The sequence below is a fragment of the Eublepharis macularius genome, chromosome 14, assembly GCF_028583425.1.
Source record: "Eublepharis macularius isolate TG4126 chromosome 14, MPM_Emac_v1.0, whole genome shotgun sequence".
NCBI classification, from domain to species: domain Eukaryota; kingdom Metazoa; phylum Chordata; class Lepidosauria; order Squamata; family Eublepharidae; genus Eublepharis; species Eublepharis macularius.
The window spans coordinates 62,445,973-62,473,595 of NC_072803.1; the positions used below are offsets into that span (position 1 = coordinate 62,445,973).

General features: G+C 44.3%; 1 protein-coding gene across 1 annotated transcript in view; it reads right to left on the reverse strand.

The window, feature by feature from the left end:
- The window catches only part of RAPGEF1 (Rap guanine nucleotide exchange factor 1), a 162,676-nt gene extending 136,300 nt beyond the window's left edge, over positions 1 to 26,376 (reverse strand). The window contains exon 1 of the mRNA XM_054997396.1: positions 26,213 to 26,376. Within this exon, the coding sequence (XP_054853371.1) occupies positions 26,213 to 26,237 (25 nt within the window). The 5' untranslated portion in view covers positions 26,238 to 26,376. The remainder of the gene's footprint in view (positions 1 to 26,212) is intronic.
- Positions 26,377 to 27,623: the final 1,247 nt, after the last annotated feature.

The following is a 27,623-nucleotide window of genomic DNA, read 5'->3' on the forward strand; positions in this document are numbered from 1 at the left end:
AAGGCCCCACTGTCACAAGCAAGGTGGAAAAGCACCGGAAACCCAGCCTTCTCTGTTACGGCATTAAGTAAAACTAGGAAGCTCACTCTCAAGACATTTTTCAAGTTTTCTTGGTATCATACCTGCTTGCTTTTAGGCACCAGGTGGAAATTTCTTTATCCTTTCACTTTCCCAGCTCTCCCTGCCCCCACCCGCCCCCACCCCATTTGTGCAGTGATGGCTTTTAAGCTGCTTTGTCATTTTAGGTTTAGATCAATTAGCCATGGGGTGTCCTCAAGCTGGGCACTGTTGATTTTATAACTCTATTTTTGACTTGACCAGCTTATCTTTCCAGATTTTGGAACTGTTCCCATTTAGATTTTATGCTGCTTTTTCAATGCACTCTGATGGCGCAAGACGTGCATTTACTGTTTTGTGCCAATTTCATTGGTTGATTGCTGCTGTTATCGTTTTGTGCTGGTTTTTACAGTGCTTTGTGCTTCTTTCAGTTATTTTTATTACTGATGCTTTGTTTTGTTTTCAACTGCTGCAAGCTGCCTCAAGCAGTTTTCTGGAGAGATGACAAAGAAAGAATCCAGTTCAATCAAAGAACGAAAGAAACATGCAACTGTACGATAGCATGATTAATACAGTCCATCCCTCTCTTTTTGCCCAAGCAGCCAAAGATCACCGCTGGGACTGCGCCTCCTTGACCCTGGGGATGTTTCTGGGGGTCCCCCGTGCCTGTCAGTTCAGGTGTGAGCTTAACTGCATTCTTACTTCAGTGCTAGGGATGATGTCATAACCTGTTTGGAGACGTTGGGGCGGTCAAATGCTGAGGCGTGGATGCACCCAACATAGCACCTTAAAAATTACAGTCCAGCCGCTCTGGTACGTTCAAGCACACAGTTTGGTAATGTACATTGTGTATAAAGCCCTGTGCTTTTATTTTGCAAATGGGTGGAACTACTAAATACATAAACACACCCAACTCAGCCCTTTAGACAACAAGAGAACTGACGGCGAATGAATGAATTCTACAGCAGATGTAATTCAAGCATCTTTTGGTTTCTCTCTCTTTTACTTGGCAGTGGTGGAAAGTGTCATCAAGTCACAGCCAAACCCTGCAGAGGTTTTCAAGTCAAGAAACTGACAGAGGTGGTTTGCCATTGCCTGCCTCTGCATAGCAACCCTGGTCCTCCTTGGGGCTCTCCCATCCAATTACTAACTGAGGCCAACCCTGCTTAGCTTCCAAGATCTGATAAGACTGGACTAGTCTTTCCTAGTCAGGTATCTTTCACTTACAGTCTTATATAAAAATACATTTATAATGAATCTTCTTTTTGGTCCACAAAAGACAGAATGCTCAAGAGCAGTTTTCAGAGGGCAGAGACTATAGCTCAGGAGCAAGAGCACTTGGTTCCCCCAGGTCCACTCCCCACCATCTCTAACTAGAGAATCTCAAATAACAGGGGTTGGGTACATCGTTTGACGAGCAACAATCAAGACTCCATATAAGGCACCTTTATATGTTCATGTGTGTTCAGTTGTATCAATGGATATGTTAAGACAGCTTAACGAAATTTGCAAGAGTGGCGACCTTTGAAAACCAGCTGCTGGGAACAATCAGAAAACGTGCATTTATTATTTAACAGAGCTGACACAGTGGCAGAAGGTGGCACTAGGTGCTTATCAGGCCTCCCCAGCTCTTGAGTTCCAGATCAGTGGTCTTGAAACTATGGGTTGCAGAGACCCTACAGAGCAGTCTTGGGGCGGGGGTGCTTTGTGGGAAGACACAAAGCACCAATGTGTTTTTATCTGTATGTTGTAATCCGCCCTGAGCCTGTCCACGGGGAGGGCAGATCGTAAAAATAATTAATTAATTAATTGCAACAACAACAACAACGAGTAGGAGAACCGTGAGTCAGCATTCCTTCATGACTGATCCTTGGCTTGATCCTCACTTTGGTATACCTCCTGATAATGACCTCATTTCTCCCGTGGTCTGCTGCTCAGGGGCCTGGCCTGGACACGGGGTGAGGTCATAGCTCTGTTACCTCCACTTCCTATAACACGCGAGAAACTATACTGTCATTTGTCACCTGACTTTCAGTGGTTCCATACGGCTGCCTGGGGTTAGAGATGGCTCCTATGCCTAGAAAGACCACTGTTCTAGGTGTTCTCAATGATTTTTTGTGGGGGGTTGCCCCCTCTGGAGAATGAGCTGTAGAGCAGAAATCTGAACCAGTAGGTACTTATCTTGAGGACCTGGCATTGACTACATGGTTATGGATTAACCATAAACAGGACTGGACAAAATACCCTCCCCACACCAACCTTTTACTTCTTTCCAAAAGGCTATGAAAACTTTTCTTATCTGGATGAAGTAATGTTCGACGCTCACTTTTAAAACGATGATTTTTTTAAAATACTACTTTATGGCAGCTTTACTGACATTTGTTTTATTTTACTGATTTGCAACAAAGCCTTGCATCTAGACCTTAGAGAAAGGCAGGTAAGAAATGATGATTTTGAGAATACTATCCCGCCACAACATTCTGCAAACGACGATCAGGTTTTTCCATAAACCAGTAATTGCCTACAACAACTCAACTGACAAACCCCTGCTGTCATTGGCCCTCCTCCCTGTCTGTGTTAAGTACATTCCTGTGTTTATGATGTTCTATTGAATTGTTTAAATATTTCATAAACACGTATATTTTGAATGCTGTTTAATGTATTGATGTTCATTGCCTTGGGGACTCTATTGGGGTGGAAAATCAGCATAGAATTGTTTTAAATAAATAGATAATAAATCTGCTTTCAGAACTTAAAAACACAAGTAATTACATGTATTGCACAACAGCACAGCAGAAATGGACTGCAGCTTGCGTCAAGCTACATCCAATACCCTAGGCAGGCCTTTCTTGACAAACAGCCTTCAGAACCCAATCCTGTCAGAGCTAGAGCCCAAAACACTGCTGCCTCTAGGGCTACCTGGAACAAACTGTTTGGTACTGCTAAGATGCTACGGAAATTCATTTGGTATATTTTGTTTTTAATGCATCTCACCTTTCTCCGCCACAAGTAGACTCACTGAACTGATCCTTATGCAAAAACTAAACCGGGTATGGAGCTGGTATCTAACAAAAAATGGGTAACAAAAATGCACAGCATGCATACTGGATGAGGGATACACTTCTAGGCAGCAGTGTGTATGAACAAGATCTTGGGATATGGGTGGATGAGAAGCTAAATCTGAGCTCTAGCGTGTAATGCAGCAGCAAAAAAGGCAAACACAGTCTTGGGGTGTATGAACAAAGACGTAACATCCAAATCATAGGATATCACTGTCCCACTTTATACCACACTGGTCAGGCACCACCTGGAGTATTGTGTGCCCTTCAAAAAGGATGTGGACAAACTGGAACGGGTGCAGAGAACAACCATGATGATCAGGAGCCTACAGACCAAGCCATATAAGGAAAGACTGAGTGACCTGGGAATGTTTGGTTTGGAGAAAAGGAGAAGAAACATGATTGCTTTCTAAGTATTTAAAACACTATCACTTTACTGTTGGCAAAAGAGGATAGGACTCGAAACAATGGGTTTAAACTACAGGAGGGAAGGTACTGTCTAGACATTAGGGAAAACTTCACGTTATCCAGCAATGGAATCAGCTGCCTTGGGATGTGATGGGTTCCCCCATCACTGGTAGTCTTCAAGAGGGCTGCACGAATACTTGTCAGGAATGTTTCAGACTGTTCCTGCAATGGGCAGGGGGTTGGACTAAATGATCTGTAAGACACCTTCCAATTCTATGATTCTATTATTCTAAACTTAGAGCCACATCTTACTTTAACTCTTGTGCTTTAACACCACTCTTCAAATATAAATATTTTACATTTATATTTGTGCAAGTAGTCAGAACTCAAGCAACCTGCCAGCTTCAACTTGGGTTAAGGGACCCAGGAAGATTACTCCAGGTTCTTGCCCAAACTGCCAAACCTTGCTCATGTTCCCACCTCCCTTCGCAAGAGACACTCTTTATTTATCACAAGAGATCCAAGAGATTCCTCGGCTGCTAAAAGGTTGAATGCATCTGAGTGTGTGGCTTAATTGATTCAATGCATATATAAAACCAAATGTTTTACATTCCTTCCAATTTTTCCAGTAAAGGCTGGGTACTACTTCCCATCCTACGAGGTCTGATGAATAGAGACCATTGCTTTTAAACTGCCTTGTCATTTTCTAGTACTTTATCAATTGAACAGCATGCAAAGAGAGCCCAAGGCAAACAATTGCCCCAACCCTCCACCCTCCATAGGACATGAGCAACTCAATGAAGGTGGGGCTATCTAGTATCTCATGTTTATGGTCAGGGAGGAGTGATGGGGGAGAAATCTAATCTTACTGCTGGTATTAATCATGCCAACATATACGCTCATATGTTTAATTTATTCTGCTTCTATCAGTCATTGATGGAAAGTAAGGAACTCTGCACGGCATCTCGGTTTTTAAATGGAAACACAGATTCTCAGGATATTATATTTTGTGCCTGGTAACTAAATTCTAGCTGCAATCATGATGCAATGATTCCTTCTCCTTCTCCCCCACTTCAACAAAACTTTGACTGCAAGTGGTTTGCTCCTCTAGAACAGCTTTTTAGCTTATTCTGTACCAAGAATGGCTGGATCTTGCAAGCCCCAAGAAAGACAGAGAGAGAATGATGTCATGCCCAGCTCCAGTTCAGACAGATGCATGCATTGCTAAATCAACATGTTTACCATCCTCTAATTGCTCCTGTGCCAGCAAGGAACCATGGCCCCAAGGGACAATTACATCTTGGATCCACGCCTCTTTGAGCTACCTACCAAGCTTCTTTCTAGGGAGAAAATACCACCAAAGAAAGAAAACAGGCATCTACCATTATGCTTAAAAGTTGCCCTGCCCTTCTCTAGTTCTAGGGGAGGCTAATTGGGGGGGGGGGGGTCCTTATATTTGGCCCCTGCAGATCTCACCAAAATACAGGAATGGAGTAGGCATCTAGGCTTATGAATGGAGTAACTCTGCTTAGGATTTCACTGTAAGATTAGCAGTTTGTGTGGACTTAAGAGAATTTATTCACTAATGCCATGCACTTCAGTGCCAGTGGAACAGCTAAGATTACAGCCACAGCAACTCAGTTTTTAATGCTTGATGGAAGCCTCTGCTGCCGCCGCCCGCCCCCCCCCGCCCCCCATGACTGATGTATACTGTTTTTCAATTGGGTCGGGCACTCAAGGCTCAAAAAGGCTTGGGAAGGCATCTGCAAGGACATTCATTACCTACGCAAACTGACTACCAACCTTCAAACGGTATTTGTTGTTTATTTTCAGTCTCGCTTTTGGTAAACATCATTAAATGGCTGATCATGCAGTCATCTGTTCCCCAAATTTCCATTTCTGACAGCTTTATTTTAAGATTCCAAAATGTTTCCAAACAAGAAAAAAAAATAGCTTAATTGGGAAGTTTCCAAAGAAAATCACTTAAGGTCCTGCTGCTCAAAGAATGTTTATTTGTCCCACCGGAAGCTCGGCAGTTAGCCTGCTTCTAAGCTCGTGTGAGGAATCTGGCGGCATCAGAAGAAGCCTCCCCTCCCCGCACATGGCCCAGAACAAAAATCCCGAGAATTCTTTTGCTTGCATTTTCAAAAACGGGGCTTTTAAAATGCGAGTTGGAAGATCAAACTATTATTTCACAAAACTACCGGAAAGAGCGGGACTCCAGATTTACTTTGAAGTATGCAAGCTAGGACAGTTAGAGGCGGGGGGGGGGGGCACATAACTAGGCATGTACACATATTGTGCTTGAATATATACACATTTGGATACAAAAAGTAGAACTGATCCTCAATCCCAGGGGCTCATCTGCAAAACAAGAATATGAAGTACCCACCACGCATGCTGAAAAGAAGAATTCAGAACTTAGGAATCTTGAGTGGCCACAGACATACTTGAAAGCCTCTGGCAGCAATCTTAAGCATGCTTACTTGGAAGTCAGTCAAACTAAAATTACAGAGTCACTTCAGAGTAAACGCATCTATGATCCAGTGACCCAACTTCTATGAGATTCTTTTTCCAAGGTAGCCCCTTCCAGCTTTCAATATATACTCCATTCCCGTCATCCATTCAATGCATACTCCATTCATGCCATCCAAAGCTATAGCCACCAGAAGTTTCTGGCACTTGCATTTTCAAATCAAACACTGCTGATTGGGTGGGGAGCAACGGCAGACAGACGGGGCTGCGCCAGAGATGTGGTAGGAAGCCCCCATCCCCTACACACACTAGCATCCATGGCCTTGCCACTCAAATGTAGCTTTTAAAATTCAGCACAGGTTTACAACAGTGCATCGCCCTAGAGTTTTCCTATGCTATATATATAGCGGGGGAGCCCTCTGCATAGCTTGGGTTCATAGAATCATAGAGTTGGGAGGGGCCATACGGACCATCTAGTCCAACCCCCTGCCCAGTGCAGGATTCATCCAGCCTCTTCTTGAAAACTGCCAGTGAAGGAGAGCTCACCACCTCCCTAGGCAGCTGATTCCACTTTTGAACTACTCTGACCGTGAAAAAGTTTTTCCTAATATCCAGCCGGTACCTTTGTGCATGTAATTTAAGCCCATTGCTTCGTGTCCTACCCGCTGCTGCCAACTGGAACAGCTCCCTGCCCTCCTCCAAATGTTCCAAAACAATCACTCGTCTTCCAAATCATTTATTTTATTTACTTCTTTTAAAGGCCGTCTTTCCTTGTTTATTTTTTTTTTTACTTTATAGTTCATCATTTATAGCCTGCCATTCTCAGACTGGTGGATTCTAAAATATAAAAATCAATTCAGTCAAACAGCAGGCCTCCAATAAACAACGTAGTAGGACTAGGATTACAGAGCTGGAAACAATGAGAACAAGAAACTGTTTAAGATGATTAAAAACTGACATACCATAATACAGAAAGTGGGTTACAAAGAGAGAGAGCAACACAATAAAACTACAATCCTACCCCTTATAAAACCGACCTCCAGAGTTGTTCTATTATACTACAGTTCTATTCCCTTAATAAAGTGTCCTGAAAAGATGAGGCATGAGTGCCTTTCCAATTCCTCAAGCAGGCCATTCTACAAGGTGGGAACCACCACAGAGAATGTGTGCAAACGGGCAGTTACTGATCTTACCCATTTTCAGGGTAGCACCTTCAGAAGGTCTTGTTCAGACGAGCACAACTGTCAGGGTAGAGCACAGCAGGGGAGGTGGTACTGCAGGTACGCAGGTTGAAGTCCATTAAGCACTCTGAACATGATTACCAGAACCTTTAATTGGACCTGTAACCTATGCTATACCTACAGAATGGGTGTGACAGGAATGTGCCACCTGGCAGTAACCAGGCTGTGAGGTTCTGTGCCAACTGGAGTTGCCAAGCTGTCTTCAACAACAGACCTATGTAGTATGCATTACAATAGTCTAGCGAGGTTCCCATAGCATGGATCCATGCGGCCAGATCAGCTGAGTCAAGGTAGTGGGCAGCCATCTGGGCTAGAGAGACGGAAGAATATATTTTTGGCAGCTGCATTAACTTGCTTTTCTAGCTGCAGCAGTGGATTCAATATAACCCCATGGCTCTTAACTGAATCTGTGAGCTTCAGCTGGATCCTATCAAAAGTAGGGCCGTTTTCACACATCCTTAATTTCCTGCTTTTTTTGTGCTATGAGGCTGTTCGTTGCGATCCCACTATTAAGATGCACCGTTCACATTGCCTTGACTTGTAGGCAGCTGCATCGCACTTCCAGAAGTCCATATGCCGCAGAAAAAGCCCGATTCTGGGCGGTGGACAAGCTCACATCACAGCTGACGAAAGCACCTTCCTGCCCATTTTTCGTTTTTTAAAAAAAACCAGGAACCCAGATTTGTGCTATATCGCTGTTTCTATATGCAAGATTGAACCTCCCTTCCTCAATGGTTGCCTGTGATAGGCTGTATTTTTTGCCTACTTCAAAAGACATTAGTGGATCAAGGAGGATCGGTCATCGGCGGGGAATCAGTGATCTAAAAATGGCATGTGCATGCTCAGCAAACCGCTGCCAGCTGTTATGTTCCTCAGCAACACCCAGTTTGCATTTTTTTCCAGTGGATTTGCGTGATTATGCTCACTACAATTTTTATTTTTAATCCAACAGTCTAGGGGCGTTCCCTATTTTGCAAAGTGTAAGTTTAACATTAAATATTTAATGTCCTTGGTTTTTAAAAGTGGGCTGTTAGTGCAGTTGGTTCCTTTTAAACAAGACATTGCAATAGCGCGACAAAGGTGTCCTTTAAAAAAAAAATTAGGCATAACTGCTGCCAGGAGTCCACAGAGGCTTGCAGGATTCCTGGCCATGGGGCGGGGGGGGGGGTCTCTTCCTTGGAAGCAGAAACCGAGAAAAGAGGAGGGGTTGAGGGGGCGGTCTCTGGAGAAGCGTTTCCAAGCGTTCTCATGCATGTGAAAACAATGCTAAAACGCATTATATTGCGGAATAAATGGGAAATTTGCGTTCTCGGAGAAAGCGCAACAATGACAGGAGGATGACGGGTTTTTCACGGGTGGATTGTGAGGATGTGTGTATATAGAACAATTGTGATACTGTGGCGCTAAAATAAGGATGTGTAAAAATGGCGAAGGAAGTACAAAGTCCTTCAAGACCTCAGCGTTCCCAACCTGCATTACTTTTCATGTTGTCAGGATTCAGTGTCAGCCAAGATGACAAGAAAACTGAGAGATCTGGACTCAGGGCAGTTCAACACAGACTGGGAGAAGCTGAAACAATACCTGGAGAAGAAATGGGAGGTGGGAGGAAAACTGTGGCAGTTTGAGAACTACTGAAGTACTGAAGTAGAGGGGGGAGACTTTACCGGGGGGAGAAGAGATAAATGTGAATTAATAAGCAGTCAGATTAATAGATTGACATATATATAGATATATATAGGTTAACAAACAGAATATAGAGAAAATAATTAATTATAAGGACTAAATATAAGGATTGATTAACTAACAATATTTTCTTTCTTTCTGATAAGTTTTGTACCAAACTGAATGTCTGAAGATATAGATGGGTCAAATTGATTGACTACGTGAGGAGAGATATATAGAACTATTATAAAAAGATAGAATGAGTAATATATAGAGAATAAGTCAAATTGTTTGATATAAATGAATGTATGATCTATATGGTTTATGATACATAGAAATATCTGAAATTGAAAAATTGGGATAAATTGTTTATCTAAGATGGAAACAAAGACTTACAGTTTGGGCATACAATGTTAAAAATAGTTAAGGATGTACTGCTTAGAATAATGGAGAATATATACTTGTTTTAGAGAGAGGAAGCTAATAAAATTAAGGGAAAGGGGACAAAGGGTTGGAAAGCTGTTGGAAGTCAACAAAAAGGGGGGGAAAGGGAGGGGGTTAGAGATGAAAAAATTGGGGAAAATTGAATGTAAATGTGGAAATAATGGATTCTAACCCAATAAAAATTTTTCAAAAAAAAAAAAAAGGATTCAGTGTCAGCTTGTTCACCCACAGTCATTTAACCACAGTAGTAAGGCATTGGTTTAGGAGGACCTCTACAGCATTACCAGGTGATTGGGCTAAATACAGAGCTGGGCATTGCCAGCATACTGATGACAGATTACTCAAAAAACACAACTGATTTCCCCTAAGATCTTCAACAGAGATTGAACAGCATGTGCAATAAGAACGAGCCTTGTGGAACCCCGCAAGGCAAGCCCCATACAGATGACAACTGGCCTCTAACAACCCTCTGAATCCTGCCCATAAGGAAATATTTAAACCAACCCAAGGACATCCCTTAACCCCTATTTCCATTTCAAATGTCTCAACGAGATGGCGTGGTCTTATCAAAGGCTGCTGATAAATCCAACAACAGCAACAAAGAGACACGGCCCTTGTCTACATTCAGACAGAGATCAGTGACTATGGGCACCGGTGCGGTCACCATCCTGTAGCCTGACCTGAAACCAGACTACAGAAGACCTGGAGTTATTCTGCCACCACCACTCTCTTTCATCATGCCAAGGAAGGGTTAATTGGAGACTGGGTGATAAGTAGCACTGGATGACCACCTGTTTCAGAGATCAAGGAATGGTGCCTGAATCAGTGATTATTTATGATGGACATTAGGGAACCACTGATATCCTCTGTACATGATTTCAGCAACCAGAAGGACAAGGATCCAAACTACAAAGAGATCACTTACACAGATCCCAGGATTGTGTCAGCATCCACCACAGCTACTGGATCAAAATGATCTACAAATGGACCAGATTGCACACTGGACATTTCTAGTGTCTCAAGTTACAACCAGATTACAAGTCTAAAAGTTTCTGAGAGATTTTCTCAGCAAAAAACTTTGCAAAAAAGTCTCAACCAGTGTTCAGTTCCTAGGAATGTAAGGCTTAGATTCCACAGTCAAGAAGAGTTGAAATATTTTAAACTGAGCTGGCCATGATCTAGCTCTGTGGTTCTCAACCTGGGGCCATATGGCCCCCCAGGGGGCCCCAGGATATTCCAAGGGGGCCACAGGTAAAAATTGCATAAATGGGGGGGCCACGGCACGAGACTAGGGAGCCACAGAGGGAAGTGAGAAGTGAAGAAAACAGAGAAGTGACCAAGAAAAGAAAACAGGAAAGAGAGTGTGCATGGTGCTGTTTTTTCATGCAAGTGTAACCCTGAGTCCACTAGGGGGAGATGGGATCTCCACACCACTGGAGATGGGAAACTTGATATTAAAATCAGCCTTCTTCAACTCATGGGAACCTTCCATCTTAAGATGAGTAGAAGACAGCTGCATGATAAACTTATGTTCCTTTTCTTAAACTTAAATGGTCCTTTTCTTGTTAACTTGTATTGGACGAATGATACCAAAGGAAACTCAAAACTGATAACAGGCTATTTCCAAATAGATTCTGCCTTTTTAGCACAGTATTCTTAAGAATCTAAATGGAAGATACACACATATAAAATGTTTTACAAAATACAAAAGGGATGCTAACCAGTACAGAACTGGAAGCTTGAATACTTCCCCGATTATTTAGGAAGCCATGACCACTTGAAACACAAATGCGTACTGCGAAGACCTGTGCTTCTGTGCAAAGGGCCTGAAAATCCAAGACAAGCTCTTCCACATCTATCCACAAATCTCCCTGGCTGCTGGAAGTTACCATTTCGGATGAATAATTCACTTTACAGCTGCTTCTAATGTCAGACAATTGGAAATGCAAACTCCTACACATGCATTTTTCAGAGATGGAAAATAAGACTGCTAAAAACATGGAACAACTGCCTGCGCTTATGTAATCTTTCTCAAAAAGTTCAGGCTTCCGAGCTCAAGGGAACCGGCATGCATCTGGCGCATTTGGGATCCAATTTGTTACGATGCAGCTGCTCAAGACAAGATGTCAGGTGAGGTGATCTTGTACCTAGATGTTCTAGAAAGGTTTTAGCTGCAGACTCAAACAACAGGCAGGATCTGGAAATCCCAGCTTTCATTACATAATCATTCCGCTTTCTGGCCCTTACAACTGCAGACCTCAGCTTTGAAATGAAGAAACGGATCAGAACATCCTGTCAAATACATCCACAGAGGTCACAAAACCACGTAATTTTCTTCTAGCCCAGCTGCTCACAACATTGTTACTCTTGACAGGTGACCAAGTGAGTAGCTATTCCGAATTATAAGGATGGGAAAGCAGGAAGCCAAAGTAAATGAAGCAGAAAATGCACCGGGCCTTTCTGATTCAGAAGGCAGTGTGGTGTGATGGGGCAAACAACTGGACTAGATGCAGAAACCGGGGTTCAAATCCCTCCACAGTCAGGAATCTGCCTGCACAGGGCCTTGTGTAGCACCACCACCTCTCAGACTAAAGCTAACACTTATGATGGAGAAGAGCATTGATGCTAAATGAGACACAGACAATGAAGTGCTTTAGGCATAAATGTGCTCTTGAAACAAGGGCCCCTTTGTGCTCAATGAATCAATTCTTTCCAAGGTTTCTTCACAGCTAACCACAACCAATAAAGAGTAAGTGTGGAAGTGTCCACTCACTGCTCTTTGGCACCCTTCCTGCAAGATTCACAAATGCACTATGTAGATCGAGTTATTTGTATGAACAAGCAAATACATCCATCATGGAACGGTGCTAGCCCTTTACCTGAGTATCAAGAAAAACATGAACCTTTGGGTCAGAATGACTGCAAATGGGAGCATTCTCTCCCCAAGGCAGTAGACTACGTGGCAAGGAAGGGGTGTCTTACTGGCCTAGTGGCAAGTGATGGCCACTGGCCTTAGTTTAAACCAGAGGTCCCCAATGCGGTGCTGCAACACCTTTCCTAGTGCCTGCTGGGCATTTTTAAGTGGGTGGGGCCAGGTGGGGCTTTTGTCCAGCAGGGTATCTGACAGGCCATTGGCGAACTAATTGGCTGGGCAGATTTTTTTTAAAGTTGCTTTGGCAGCAGCTGCCACCACAGCACAAGGATCTTTGCCGTGGTGACTGAAGGTAAGCTGTAAGTATGCAAGGAAATGTTTTAAAACAGTATGTTCACTCTAAAGGGCATCCTGTTAAACAGAGCGTCTGCCTGAAATGCTGGAGAGTTGCTATTAGAGTTCCATAGTCCCTGACATCTTGTGCTGCGCTCTGCTTCTGCGGTTGTGCCCACCACCCTGTATCAGAATTCCAACAGTGCCCACAAGCTCAAAAAGGCTGGCGACGACCCCTGCTCAGCTCTGAAAGGTCACTCTCTAATACAGCTGATTCACCTTGTGGCACCCAGTGATTGGTTGGAGGAAGAGCAGGATGAAAAAACAGAATCATAATTTTGGCAGTGTTAAATTTGCGGGTATTAATCTAATGAAAGATAGTAGAGAACAGTAAAAAAATGTAAATAGAGAGATGTGATCAAAAAATCATGGAATGATGTGGATTTCTGGAAAGTCTTGAAATGGACATTTTATGCATGAAAACGGAGGAAAGTATTCCACAAAGCACACACATTTCCCAGAAATTTTTGAACTGAAAATCTTCTATTGCTCTAAATTTACTGAGATCTAGCATGTTTGGGCTTTTATTTAGTAAGCGCAACAAAAACATACTACATTAATTTTATATGTTACATGCTGATGCGACAGGATTTTTTTCCGGCTTCTGCCTCTATCAAAGCAAAGTTATCATTTCCAATCTACACAGTTAAACAAAAGACATGAGAATCTCCTCTACAGTTTTAAGGTTTCGTTACAGCTGGTGAAATTACAATTTTACACTGGAATCCTAAACAGAATTAGGCTGGTTTAAACCCACGAGTTTAGGATAACCTTACTACACTGGACTGCACTATTGATTTTGATATTGCTTTCTCTTGCAGAAGAAATAAGAATTTACGTTTCTGATTTGCAGCCGATAAGGCAAATTCATAACTTGATTTTTGGTTTGGATTACATATACTCTTGAATTTAATTTACCTCCCTTTTAAAAACAATTACAATTTGCACATGCATGACTGCATAATATTTTTACATAACGGCATCCTAACAATTGGCACCTAGAAAAGATTAATTACAACTCTGAAATAGCACAATTTGACTCAAGGGCCCCTTGGAGTTACTAACGAAGGCAGTTTAGCCACAGAAAAATGTAGAAGTAGAAAGTTTTCCACAGAAAAACACTGGAAAATTTCCTAGAGAATTTTCAATTTTGGACAATTTGCCACGGAAAATTTTTTCATCCTATATCGCTGAAACCGTTGCTAAAATAGTAGGCCATCAAATATCAGCTATGTTATAGAGGGAAGAAAGATCCAGAACAAGTGGCACAGAGAAAGACCTTTTATGTTTTGTTGCAAAGATCACTAGAAATAGAAGTTAAAGCTCTCTCTGCTGATCCGCAGGGATCAGAGGTGGCAAAAAGTAAGGCCCAAGAGGCAAGTCAGATAATATATCTCCACAGAAGGAAAACAGAGAAATAGGATGCAATCCATTCCCTATACTGTTTATGGCATGCCATCTCTTAAGACTTTTTTGTCTGAATCGTCTTCTAATTTTGTAATCCTAATCTTATTGCATTGCTCATTGGGTATTTTATGCTGTCTGGCTGCATTGTTTATATTTTTTATAGTCCATTTTGAGTCTCAGTGAGAAAGGTGTGCCATAAACAACATAAATTAATAAAACGGAAGAGGCGGACTTCAAAAGTAAGGTTAGAGGAACAGGAAGAAGATGAAGAGTATTTATAAATAGAGGAAAATAAAACTTAAGACAGAAGTGAAAAAAATAATATAAATCAGGGATCGACAAATCCCCGGCATCACCTCACCATGGAGCCTAGAAATTTTACTGTATTTTCAGCAATAATTTTATTATAGTATCTGGTGGTCCTCAGTGGAAGTATAGTATTTTATCATTTAACATCTGACTGTGTTTTGTTGTTTGACGTAAAAATGCATGTTCATGAAGTTCATTATTGTTTGTTTATATGTTAACTTTACATCATTCAGATGTGGTAGATACATTTCATTTCTTAATCACCTGCTTTCTATACAGGCTCCAATATTCAATTAGATGAGGCCTCTTGAAGCAATAATGAAATTATGAAAAAATGGGAAGACACTAGGTTAGAATTAGAGCCGGGATCTCCAGCAGGTAGTTAATTAGCTACCAGTTGCTCTCTGGCTGCTGTGGAGTAGCCTGCATATCCCCTAGAAGACTCAGGAAAAGATTGCAAAAAGATTTGCTCCCTAACTCACCTCTGAAAGCTTGTATTTCATAGGATTTTTCTTGGTGCTGCTTAGCTGCTAGCTTCATTTCTTTATGGTGCCTGCTCAGTGAACGTCCTACCTGCTGATTATCTTGTATTTCACTTGCACTGTGTAATCCACCTTGGATCTCAGTGAGAAAGCCAGACTATAAATGAATAAATAACAACAATTTCTAGCAGTCTTCCAAGTCCGTGTTCTGTTTTTAGGTCAGAACAAAATGTTATAATATGGATGGGGTAGCTATTTTGTATTACTCAGAAGTGGCTTTCATTAAAGAAAGCATACCAACCCCAGGGTTAGAGGTTAGGTTTCGCTGTGCTTGCTCTACACTTTCGTCAGGTTTTGTGGCAGCAGTAAGTTGAAAACTTATTTTCATTTAAATACAAAACCCAAAGACTGAAAAAGGAGTCTGGCTCCTAGAGCCAAAGAAAAATTTTCAAGGCCTGCTATAAATCTGTAATGAGAATAATTGTGACAGTCTAATACAGCGTGGTAATACCTGAGGAAACAGGTAAGCTACCACATTTGGTAAATCACTGCAGACAAACTACACATGCCAGGAATCTTTAGTCAATTGCAGTTCTTGAGCAACAGAAAAGCGTGTAAGATTACTGCCTACACATGGCAACCGTGCAGTTTCCCACACAGAACTGACTTCTTGACAAGATACTGGTTGATAGCATAACATTTCCTTGTTCCTCTCAGAGCTTCTGGAAATAGTAACCTTCCCCAACAGAAGAACAGGATGGGAGACCGCCAACGAAGATCAGGGCTGCTATGCAGAGGCAGACACCTCTTTTAGCCTCTTGCCTTGAAAACCCCAGCAGGGGTTGCCGTAAGTCAGCTATGACTTGATAGCATTTTCCACCAAAATGACATAACAGCCAAAGTTACCATTCCAAGCTATTTTTTTTCAGTTTGAACTTAGTAGACAAGGCATAAGACAAACTCCTAGCTAAACTATCAACTTCCCCTTAAGCCCTTCATTGCGTGACAGTTGGTAAGTTTAAAAAAAAGTTTCTAAATATGGAGTGCATTCCTCAGGCTATTTTAACACCATTTGGACAACACGTGCCTGGAGTTTGCTCTTTCGAAAACACACTTTTTTAAAAATGGAAAGATTTTCTAGGACAAAGAAGGGGTGTCCAGACATTTTAATACAGCTTTGTGTGCATTCTTTCTGAGGTTGTTGGCAGGTCTGAACAGTTCTCCAGAGTGGCAAGATTAAACAAACTACCGCTGAATATAATAGAAAAGCATCATCTAAACAAATTCATTCAGTTATACACTCTATTTTTTAAAGATACACATAACTTTGTGGTATTCACAGCTTTAAAGAAGCCACATACCAGAAACAACAACAGTGATGCTTTAAAAATACAATCTTAAAAACAGAGTTGATGTGGCATTTGAGAGGTAAGAATTCTGGGCAATTTGAAACCATTAGGAAAAAAACCACTCCCTCCAGTTTTGTTCTGAGGAGAAAAATGGAAATTTGTTGGAAACAGACACATATGCAGTGCTTGCTTCCCTATCAAACCTAAAATTATTTTACTAATTAAACATTAAATGCATAATTTATAACATAGCAAGCTTATAAATGTGTACTGTTTTTCATACTTATGAAACTTAAAAGTATAAATGTCTTAGCTTTCTAGAGGGAAAACTGCAAAAATACTCGAGAGAGAATTGCAACTGCTGCTACCTTGTATGTATCTAAATTTCTGCCATCTGAAAGGGAAAAATGAACACTGAAGATAGGGAACTATTTAATACATGACACCATACTGTTGCCAAAATTGTTTGCATTTAAATATAGTCTTGAAAATATGTATGCCTACAGTATAGGAAGAAGCAATTATTATCTAATGCTGCAGATTTTGTTTTATTTTATTTACTGCATTTATACTCTGCTTTCTCCCCAGGGAGACCCAAAGCAATTCACACAGCGACTGAGAGATAAGTTAGGCTGATGGTATGTGACTGGCCCAAGGTCACGCAGAGAGTTTCCGTGGCAGAGTGGGCATCTGAACAACATCTCCCAGATCCTGGACCAGTGCTCTAACCACTATACCACACTGGCTCATGGCTATATAAAAAATTCCATACCACACATTTTGAGTAGAACCTGGTCTTAAAAAACGCTCCCCTCATTCCAAAAGGAAAAAGAATCAGTTTTTCTCCAGTGTTGTCCAAAGTTTCCCAATTTTTCCATTAGAATTTTTTTTAATTCCTCAGAAAACAACATTTCCCCATATGTTTCCCTTTTCCCCTGAGACTTCACATCTCAACACTGAATGAGGCCAGAGGTCTCTCTAGTCCAGCATTCCGTGTCCAACTGTGGTCAAATCCTTTCCAGAAGCCTCCAGTCAGGGTACCAGGCAAGAGCCCTCTCCTTTTTGTCTCTCCATCTAGAACTGAGGGGGGGGCATGTACTCGAAGACCCACTTAGCTATCCTGGCTAACACTTACTGACAGATAGAGCACCCTGTAAAAATCTGAAAGTTATCTTGCAGCAGGGAGTTCTATAGGTTGATTACAAATTTTATGAAAAAAGAACAGCCTTCCCTTATTTCTTGAGTTTTTATATCCACAAGAACATAAGGGCAACCCAGCCAGATCAGACTAACAGTCCATCTAGTCCAGCACTCTGTTTCACTCAATGGCTGACCCAATGGCTTAGAGGTTAAGGCCTCCCCGTATTGTTGCCTTGCTAATCAGAGGCGTTCTGTGTCTGAATATGGAGGTTCTATTTAATCAAACACCCAGCCGTGAAAAGAGCAAAACAGCCACCATTTATTTGCATCCAGCTGTGTTTCTCCTATTCTACAGATCTCCTGGGCAAACGCAAGAAAAAGAGAAAGACAAAAAGCCTCCTCCCCCCTCCCCACCCACAGCTCTTTTCTATCTGCAAAAATGCACTGGGTGGAAAGCAGGGAAAGACAAAGCCACTCCTGCCTCTGATCACACACAGAGGAGGAATTTTTCCTTCCCCCCAAACCATCTGGAAGGTCAATGTGATCACACGATAAACTCGGGAAGAGTTCAGGCTTCCCTCATCACAGACAAGTTTAGAGCACACGTGGCCAGGCAGTTAGTTAGGCATTCCAGGGACAGGCTAGAATGGTGATAGTGCTTTGGGAACCTGGTGTAGCTCTTTGGCATGCTGCTTGTGGCTCTTCTGAATCCCAACATGTACCCTGCTCCTTCAGGGATGTGGGCAAAGCTATTGCCTGGTGGAGGCTGTAGGTGGCTGGTGGTTCCCAATTAGCACAGACAGCGGTTTGAACCATCCTGTTTCTTGAAACACTAGAATTAACCTTGAAGGGTATGTTTAACATAAGGAAGCATTTATCGTTTAACATCAAGCTTAATACTGAGTTCTAGAGAACCTCTAAGCTTGCATGCTGTTTTGTGTCCTAAGACTGACTTGCAAGCCTTTCCCCTCACTTCAGATACAGAAGTGCTGGCTAAGGTTCAACAGCAGCATGAGAGAAATATGCTGGTCATTAAACATTTTAGCTCTTAGCTAATTAATTAGGCAGCTTGGCTATTATCAGGAGCTAGACAGAGCATGCATATAACTCCCATTCTGCAGGCACTCCATCGGCTACCCATCAGTTAATGGGCTGAACTCACAGTTTTGGCTATCACACACAAGGCCCTTCACAGTAAAGAGTCCAGTAGCACCTTTAAGACTAACCAACTTTACTGTAGCATCAGCTCTTTACTATTTTGCATCTACAGACTAACATGGCTAACTCCTCTGGATCGAAGCCCTTCATGGCCTTGGTCCCTCACAACCACAGGATCGCCTCTCCCACTATGCTCCACCATGCCAGCTTCACTCGTCGGAATACAGCCTTCTGCAGGTCCCACTCTCCAGCGGGGTGTGTGTGTGGGGGGGGGGATTGGTTGCTGACCCCCCCACACACACACATCCTCGGTGGTAGACCCTGCCTTATGGGATGGCCTGCCAGATGAGGTCAGGAAGGCTTCTATCCTCCTGACTTTTTGCAAATTATGCAAAACTGAATTACTCAAGAGGGCTAATTACTCAAGAAATAGCCTGTGCTATAACTAACTGACTCAAAGTTGCTCGGGGTAAAAGGTAAAACGTTGCTTGGGGTAAAAACTATGGACTATACTACTGTTTATAGTTGGCACTGTCTATTGCTATAAGTAGGTTCCTTTTATGCAACTTTTGCATGATTTAATGAGTCACATCAATACTTTAGCATTGCTTCACCTCTATTTCAGATTTCTGGTTGGTTCCAGATTTCTCCTATTGCATTGTTCAGTAAATGTTCCATTCTGTTGATTGTATTGACTTATTCTGTGTAATTGGCCTTGGGTTCCAGTGAGAAAGGCAGACTATAAATAACAGAAACAAATAAATAATACAGTTAAACATTTAATACTTAGATCTTATTGCATATGAGGGTTTATGGAGACAGCGCAAAGGGCAGACAGTAGTCATGTGGCTATTTGGGCTGATGCAAACGTAGCTCTCCAGGAGCCGTGAAGTGCGTACCTCTGGGCTAGAACTAGGCAGCACTGTGTGTCAGAGTCTTCCTTGGGCACTAAAGAGAGAAGGGTATTTTGAAGTCGGCTCTTGTGATCTGGCACACAGTACGAAACCCTTAGACTGACCAGGCCTGAAATGAACAGAAAGCACCTGACCTCCTGACCTCGTTCACTCAACACTACTTTTTGTCTGCTGTATAGTTGCAGTCCAACTGAACTCAGAGAACAAATTTGGACTGGGGTACAGACCCCTGGCTCCAGAATCATCAAGATTACAGCTAAGCTTGTATAGCACCCCAGTCAGGCAAAGAGGCTTGTGAAGTTTTGCAAACCTCTGTGGAGAGTTTTATGAGTTGCCTCTGGCAGGTTGCAATCCACATTCCACTAAATTCAACAGCAAAATTCCCAGCAATGAATGTGATTCTACACTCTATGCGCTGAACCACCGCTCTTGCCAATATGAGGTATTTTCCCTCAGAGAACAGCTACACACGCAGACTGCTTTGAGGTGGGATGGGAGGGGGTTTAACCCCAACCTCTTTCATTTCTTTCATTTTCTGATTGAAAAAAGCCAACCCCCCTGAGCTGTTTTTTTGCCACCTAGTGGGGAAATGTGTGTCCCTGCAAGTTTTCCTCAGCCAAAAAAAACCCCACCTGCAGGGGTGACTTTTTCCAGTATGAAAATAGCAGGGAAGTCTAGTCTCCATGTTGCCATGCTGTGGATCCAGGTGGCCAGAGTGGCCATGTCGAGGCAGAGGCCATCTTCTGGGCTAGACTGAGTTTGTAGGAGGCACCTTTTGCTGCTGCATTAACTTGGTTTTCTAGCAGCCGTGCTGGATCTAGAATATCCCCTAAGCTTTTAACCAAGTTTGCAAAAGCCAGCGAAACCCCATCAAAGTGGGGAACACAAAATCCTTCAAGATCTCTGCCTTCCGAACCAGCAACACTTCTGTCTTGTTTGATTTTAGTTTCAATTTGTTCATTTTCAGCGAACTGACTAAAGCTGTTAGGCAGTAACTGGGGGCCTCTACTGCATGACAAGGGGATTTGGATAGAGAGATGAAGAGCTGGGTGTCATCTGGGTCATCAGCTACAAATGATTTCTCCTAACAGATTTACATAGAGGTTGAAATAACATGGGGGATAAGGTTGTGTCCTGTGAAATCCTACAAGCTAATTCCTACCCTGTAGGTAGCTGGTCTCCAACAGCAAATCTTTGAGTTCGTTCCATGAGGAATGACTGAAACCAATCCAAGGCACATCCCTTGAAACCCGCTTCCGCCTCCAAACATCTCAAAAGGATGGCACAATCTACTGTGTCAAAGGCTGTGGACAGACACGGGAGGAGCAACAGAGAAGCACTGCCTTTGTCTACACTGAGACAGAGGTCATCCACTAAAGCCACCAGAGCCATCTCTGTCCCATAGCCTGGCCTGAAACCAGACTGAAAAGGGTCTAGAGCAAAAGAGTTATTAAAGAAGACCTGGGTTGGCCTGCTTCTGCTCTCTCAATAACATTGGAAAAGCGTGACTTGTTCAACATGTGTATTATGAAGCATTTTACGTAAGACATCCTACAGCATTAGATAATGACAAGTACCTAAAGGGCTCACAAGGGTAAGAATCCCATACTATCCCTCCACTTCATCTTCAGAATGCACTCTCATTGGCCAGCCCACCCAACCGCAGCACTGCCACCTCTGCCTGCCTGGCTCACATGGGGACAGCAGGGAAAGGGTGGTGGCTCCCCCTCCCACAGACCAGCCTCCACCTGCCTGGCTCCACTCCCCCATTCTTCCCCAGTGTCTCCCACAACCTCCTTCTCAGGCCAGGAATAGCCCTTCATCTGCTGTCTTCACCATGAGAAGGGTGAATGCTGCCGTGTTGGGCCGCTCCCCCATCCAAAAGCCTACATCCTTAGTTCAGGTTTTTTTCTGGGCTGCCCGGCATGGGGGTGGGAACTGGCTTGGTAGTAGCCAGCCTCACATCACTAAGTCTGTGGTCAGGACTATGACGCCTGCACCTCTGCAGTTAACACTTCCCCATCTGGGGTTTTGTTTGTTGTAAAGCCCCCCATTTTTTTAAGGTTTGGGATTTTTCTGCCTAGGTGCCCCCCCCCAAGTTTGTAAAAAGATCTCTTTTCTGTGTATATGGCCCCAATCTGTGGATATAACAATCTACATCTAGGGCCGTGCTGAGAATCAGAGATCATGATAATTCATGTGCATGCAGTAAACATACACAATGTATTTTTGAAGGTATGTTCATTGTTTAAATGGGATTAATTTTATCTCCATCTGATATGCTATAATGTGTATACAGACTACTGAATGGCTCAATATTATAAAGTTTAGTTCACTATTCAAATATACTGCTAGTCCTATTAGTATCGCGTGATTCTCTCTCTCTCTCTCTCTCCCCTCCCCCCCCCAAACACTCCGCTTCCTACAAAATGTATGTTTTCTATTCTCAACTGCTATTTTTTCTTCTCAGATGGCAAATACACAGGCTAGGTAGCCTGGGGCACAGCAGTTTGCAGCTCTCTCTCCTTGGTTTTATTTCCTCCATTTATACCCATGCCTTTCTTCCCAACGTGGATCCAAAGCAGCCTTCATTGTTCTCGTCTCCTTTTTATCTTCCCAACCCTGTTAGGCTCAGAGTGTGCGACTGGCCCAAGGTCACTCAGCTGGTTTCCATGGCAGGCTGCAGATCTGAACCCGGGTCTCTCAGATTCTAGTCTGCCACTCTAGCCGGTATGGTGTGTTTGGGGTGTAGAAAATGAAGACATTTACTTTTAAATTTCATAAGTATGCCAAGTAGTAGTTTTATTTGCTAAAAAAGTGAGTACTGCGTATGTTTCAACTTTTCCCAGAATTTCTCTTCTCCCCCCCCACCCCCCCACCAAATAAAACACAGGAAATTTTTTCCTGCTGTGGTATCAAAAATCCCAGAAATTGTATATCTCCCTTAAGGTACAGTTGAGCCCTCGGAATCTTAATGTAGTACTTTAAAACTAAAGTATCTTTCAATAGAAAGGTAAATCAAAGATGAACTTCTGCAATCTTTAACGCTTTACATACAGTCAGAGTTTGCTGGTTTTTGTTGCAATGGTCAAGCAGTCCCAGAAAGCACATCCATTTTCTCCATCCCAATCCCAACCAGCGGTATATGAACAAAAGGAACCATCGATGCTCAAAACATTTCAATCCAGGACAGAGGCTCTAAAAAATTTATAGGCACTGTCCCAAATTGCCTTGCTGGCACAAGAAGAACTAACCAACCACTCTTCATCCACGAAAAACATCCAGTAATGCCACCTACTATTACATAGTGCGAGCAAACTGAGCTTGAGATAAATGAGAAATTCCTACCAGCCAGGTTACACCAACAGATAATTTTAGACAGATTCTGCCCGCCTTCTCTTTCAGAAAGGGCCCCAAAAGGACTGTCCACACCCAGAAAATAAATTTAGAAATTGATTCCAGTTTCCACTTTTTTTTGGAATGCTGCAAGTCAGCTGCCATGCATTCCAATGGACTCCAGCTGTCTCGCTTCAACCCACCCACCCGCCATCCATTCTCTTCTTACAGCCTTCTAGGAATCTGTATTGCCTCAGTGTGTCCATAGGCTACACTTTTCTTCTAACGCTGCCCGATCAAAGCCATTTGGTTTTCAGTACCTGTGTGGCCTACCACCAACCACGCACTGCCTCTCGATCTCCCACTAGGTGAAATATCCACCCATCCCACAAAACTCCAACAAGATATTCAGTTCATACCCTCTGCTTGTCTCCAGACTTTTAAGATGAAATTTTATACCTGAAACCAGACTTTCAACACAAAGCACAATCAAACACAACTGAGACCACCAGAAGTGCAAAACTGATCACATCGCCACAGACAATCAGAAGGCAGAACAGCAAGTTACGAGCGTTCTTAGTCTTGTAGCTGAAAAGAATACTTTCAGAGCGTGTAAAAATGAAGAGTGCCTCCAGATCAGAAAAAAGAATGCCCCAGTCATGATCAGAAACATGAGAAATCATGATCTAGCCTAAACAAGCAATTCATCAGAGAAGCATTGCTAATTAGTTAACCTTAAGAAGTCTTAGACTGCAATTCAATCACACTTATCTTGACGCAAACCCCACACAGATCTCTGGAACTTGTTTTCAAGCAAAAGTGCATAAATCAGCAACAAAAGGCAGCAAATGCATCTACAGAAATGCATCTACAAAAATTACCTGCCCACAAAACAGATTACTTGCCCAATTACCCTGACATACCTGTGCTGATCATTTGTGGCCAGAAAGGAAACAAACAAATAACTTTGTAGATCTTTCTTGCATGGTCTCTTGGAGGCAACTGATAACCTTTTATCATAGACAACCTGGCAAGTAGGTACTTACAAGGTTGGCAAAATATATTCTTCCTCCACACCCCAAACATAAATTAAGCGATCACTCAGGATGGCCCAGTGGGATTCATCATCCATCCCTTCCCACATCTGGATCTTCTCCTTCAACCTCTGCTGAACAATGCTGCCCTGCAGAACTATCTGAAGTTGCCTACTCAACTCCACACCATTCTCCTGCGGATTAGGACAATCCCTGAGAGATGACTCAACTATTAACCTGTAGCATTTTGGGAACAACATCGGTGATGTGATGCTCTCCTATTACACAGGGGTAAAAGGGACATGACTGTGTAACACACAGGACTTTAAGGTCAACAACTATACAGTCCAAGTCATTTCTGTTCCCCAACGTCCCTTCCAGAATCACATCACAGGAAGGCAGATTCAGAGCTCCAAATCCAGGACAAACCACATTTGCATCAGTCAAACCCAGAGTTTCCTTGCCACTGACACAAGCTAGCAAAGACAGGTCTAAATGATGGCTGTTCAAATGGAAAGTAGAAACATGGTACAGTACTGTTACTGTACATTCCCCCAAGGATATGTAGCAAGTCCTTACACCACGAAACACAATACAAAATTGATTTCTCTGTGCTAATTAAATGCTGCATAATGAAACCAAATAAATTCACCATTTGATTTGCAAAACACTAATTGAATCTTTAAATATAACACCCCTGGTACACCAAAATGCAGCTGTAAACAGCAACAGGGAATTCAGAGAGTTTTTACTACATCCAGTTACACATTTCAAACAGGGCAGCGTCTTTCAAAACTCTCTTTTCAGGAGACAGGCAAGAAATCCCAGCCAGACCCAACATGTCGGAGAACGAAAGAAGAAATAAACATTAATACAACATTCTCTCTCTCCCTGTTCCCCCCATAATATGGCTTAGTATTTACAAATTAACCATCACATGTAAGCAACATGGGTCATTAACAACTTTGTTTCCAGTTACTAAATGCATGCACTAATAAGTGTTTAGAGACGTGGCATACAGTTTTCAGAAACAAGTTGGAATTGTTTTTTAAAATAGTAATAATAATAATAGCGGCCAAGGCAGAGCAACTCCAGTTACTTTGGGGGGGGGGGTCCCCCCCATTACAGCATGTCAAAGAAGGAAACAGAAAGTAAATTTTATATGGACAGGAAACTTCCCCCACAGGGGTTGGCCCCACGAAAGCCTTACTCACATCTCCATTCAACCTTTACTTGCAATGCAAAGTCGGAAAGGGCTGGCTGCTGAGGAATGAAAGGGCAGATCTCCCACCTTCAATCTCAATGTGTGCTGACAGAGGCCTTTCCCACCTACCCACCCATCCTGGTAGAAGCCCAGATCGGACACATCCGGCACAGCCTTCCAGCTCCCCAAAAGACCACCAGACTTGCACGTTAAATAAGGAACCAAAAATGTGGAAATTCCATCAGCTGTGTAGAGCTTTGTGAAGGTGAGGGGCGGGCTGCTCAGTGGAGTCTGCAGGCTTGCACATAAACGAGAGCCTCATTCTATGGAGGAGGGGGTTGTCTATTCTGGGAGGCTGGGATGGGCAAGAGGATATTTATAGCATGAAGAAGTCCCTTTTTTAAAAGTCTACGAATTAAGGGAGATGAATGAAAAAGGGCAGCCGTGTTTGCCTGTAGCAGCAGAAAAGAGCAAGAGTCCAGCAGCCCCTCTAAGCCTCGCAAGATCGGTGGCGGGGCAGGCGCTTTCCTGAGTCGCAACTCGCTTCTTCAGATCCTGTGACTCACGAGAGCTCAGCCGCTCCCACAAAATGTGCTGCTGCTGGACGCCTGCTCTTTTCTGCTGAGGGGGGCGAGGGGCGTCTCTGACCCACCGGGGGGGGGGTCCCATCACAGACGACTCTGCTCTGGGTTGGCAGAGAAGCAGAGGGAGCGACAGGCGAGGGGAAGCCTCCCCGGGGGCTGGAGGAGGAAACCGCCCCCTGCGCTGCCTGCCCCGCGGGCCTGGAAGGGGGCGCGGAGGGGGCTGCAGGGCGTCGGGGGGGGGAGGGCTGAGCCCCCCGCCGAGCTCCCGAAGCCCGTCGGGGAAGGGAAGGGGAGGGAGGCGCGCCCCGGGGGCGAGGAGGGTCACGCCCTGACGCCGCCCGGGGGAGCTGTGGGGGCTGCTGGGCCCCTCGGCGGCGGGGCAGGGGGCCAGGCCTGCGGAGGGCCCTCGGCGAGGCAGCCACTCCTGCGGGGCTGGGCAGCGGCTGCTCCGGGAGCGGGACGGGCCTGGGCAGGGATGGGCAGCGGCTCTCCTGGGCGGCCGGAGGAAGCCAGGCTGAAGAGCGAGGCTGGGGGGGACCGGGGGGGGGGGTGTCGCGGGAGAGCCGGGCCGGCCCCCTCCCCTCCCCGGCCGGGCGCCCCTTCCCGCCCCACAAAGACCCGCGGCCGGCCCGGCCCGCCCTCCCCTCTCGCGGCCTTTCCGCGGCGGCGGCGGCGGCTGCCCACCTGCTTTCTCGATCTTGCCGGACATGTCGCGGCCGCGCCGGGGCTGGGCTCCGATCCCGCCCGCCGGAGGGGGCCGCGGAGCTCGGGCTCAGAGGCCCAGCCCGGCCGGCGGAAGACGAGGCGGAGCCGCCGAGGGAGCGCAGCCCGACGCGCCAGGCAGGCAGGCAGGCAGGCAGGCAGGCAGGCGCCGCAGCGGCCTACGAGCGCCTCAGCCCGGCTCCCGGCTTCCTTCGCCTCGGTCCCTCCCTCCGACTGGCCCCAGCGAGGGAGCGAGCGAGAGGCAGGCAGGCAGGCTGGAGGAGGCCGCAGCCGGCCGCACAGCGCGCCCTGCCGCCGGCCCTGGAGAAGGCAGCCGGGGCGGGCGAGAGGCCTGCGGGCGCCGCGAGGGGGCCGGGTTCTACTACTGGACTCGAGTGTGAGGCACGCTGAAGGCGAAGCGGGCCGGCGAAGAGCTTGTCTGGAGAGCCGGGTGGGATTCCCCGCTTCTCCGCTTGAAGCCGGCTGGGTGGCCTTGGGTCCGTCGCAGCTCCCTCAGAGCTCTCTCAGCCCCACCACCTCACAGGGGGATTGTTGTTGTGGGGAAAATGATAACACCCTTTGTAAACCGCTCTGAGCGGGTGTTAAGTCGTCCTGAAGGGTGGTATATAAATCAAATGTTATTATTTATTATTAAAGGCCATTCTTCTTTCCTCCCAACATTTCGCAGAGGGACTTGAGGGCATGGCGAATACTATTTCTGCCTGGTCCGTTTTCTTCTAAGGAGCTCTGGGGACCAGGTGGGGTGTCATGGATGTGCAGAAATCAGCAGCTGGTACTTTTCCTGGCAAGGAGCTAGACATTCTGAAGAAGTATCTGAAGAAGTGAGCCGTGACTCACAAAAGCTCTTACTCTACCACAAATGTTGTTAGTCTTATAGGTGCTACTGGATTCTTGCTCTTTTCTGCTGCTACAGACAGACTAACATGGTTACCCATCTTGATTCTGCAAAAAGCAAGCATTTTACCATAAGGCAGGAGCAAATGTGAGGGGAATGAAAATCTCTTTTCCAGAGGATGGAATTAGGATTGGCTTGCAAACCTTTTTTACTGGCTCTGTTCAGATGAACCCCCACCCCCACCCAGGCAAATAGCTGACTATATGAGTGGCTAAAACATCACTTGATTTGCCTAAAAGCATACACCTACCCAGCTTTATTTTTACAGGGATGAGGTCAGGCTGTTTAACTGAAAAGGGACAACTCTCCTTTTAAACAACAAAAAAGTGACGAATCTTTTAGCTATAAGGCTGTCCCTAGTCAGATCCTGGGGAAAGCCCCTAAATGTAAAAGAACACAAAGAAAAAAACTGGTGACCTCTAGTGGGTTGAAAGAGAAAATTAAGCCACAAGACACCTCCCCAAGCTTCCTTCTGAT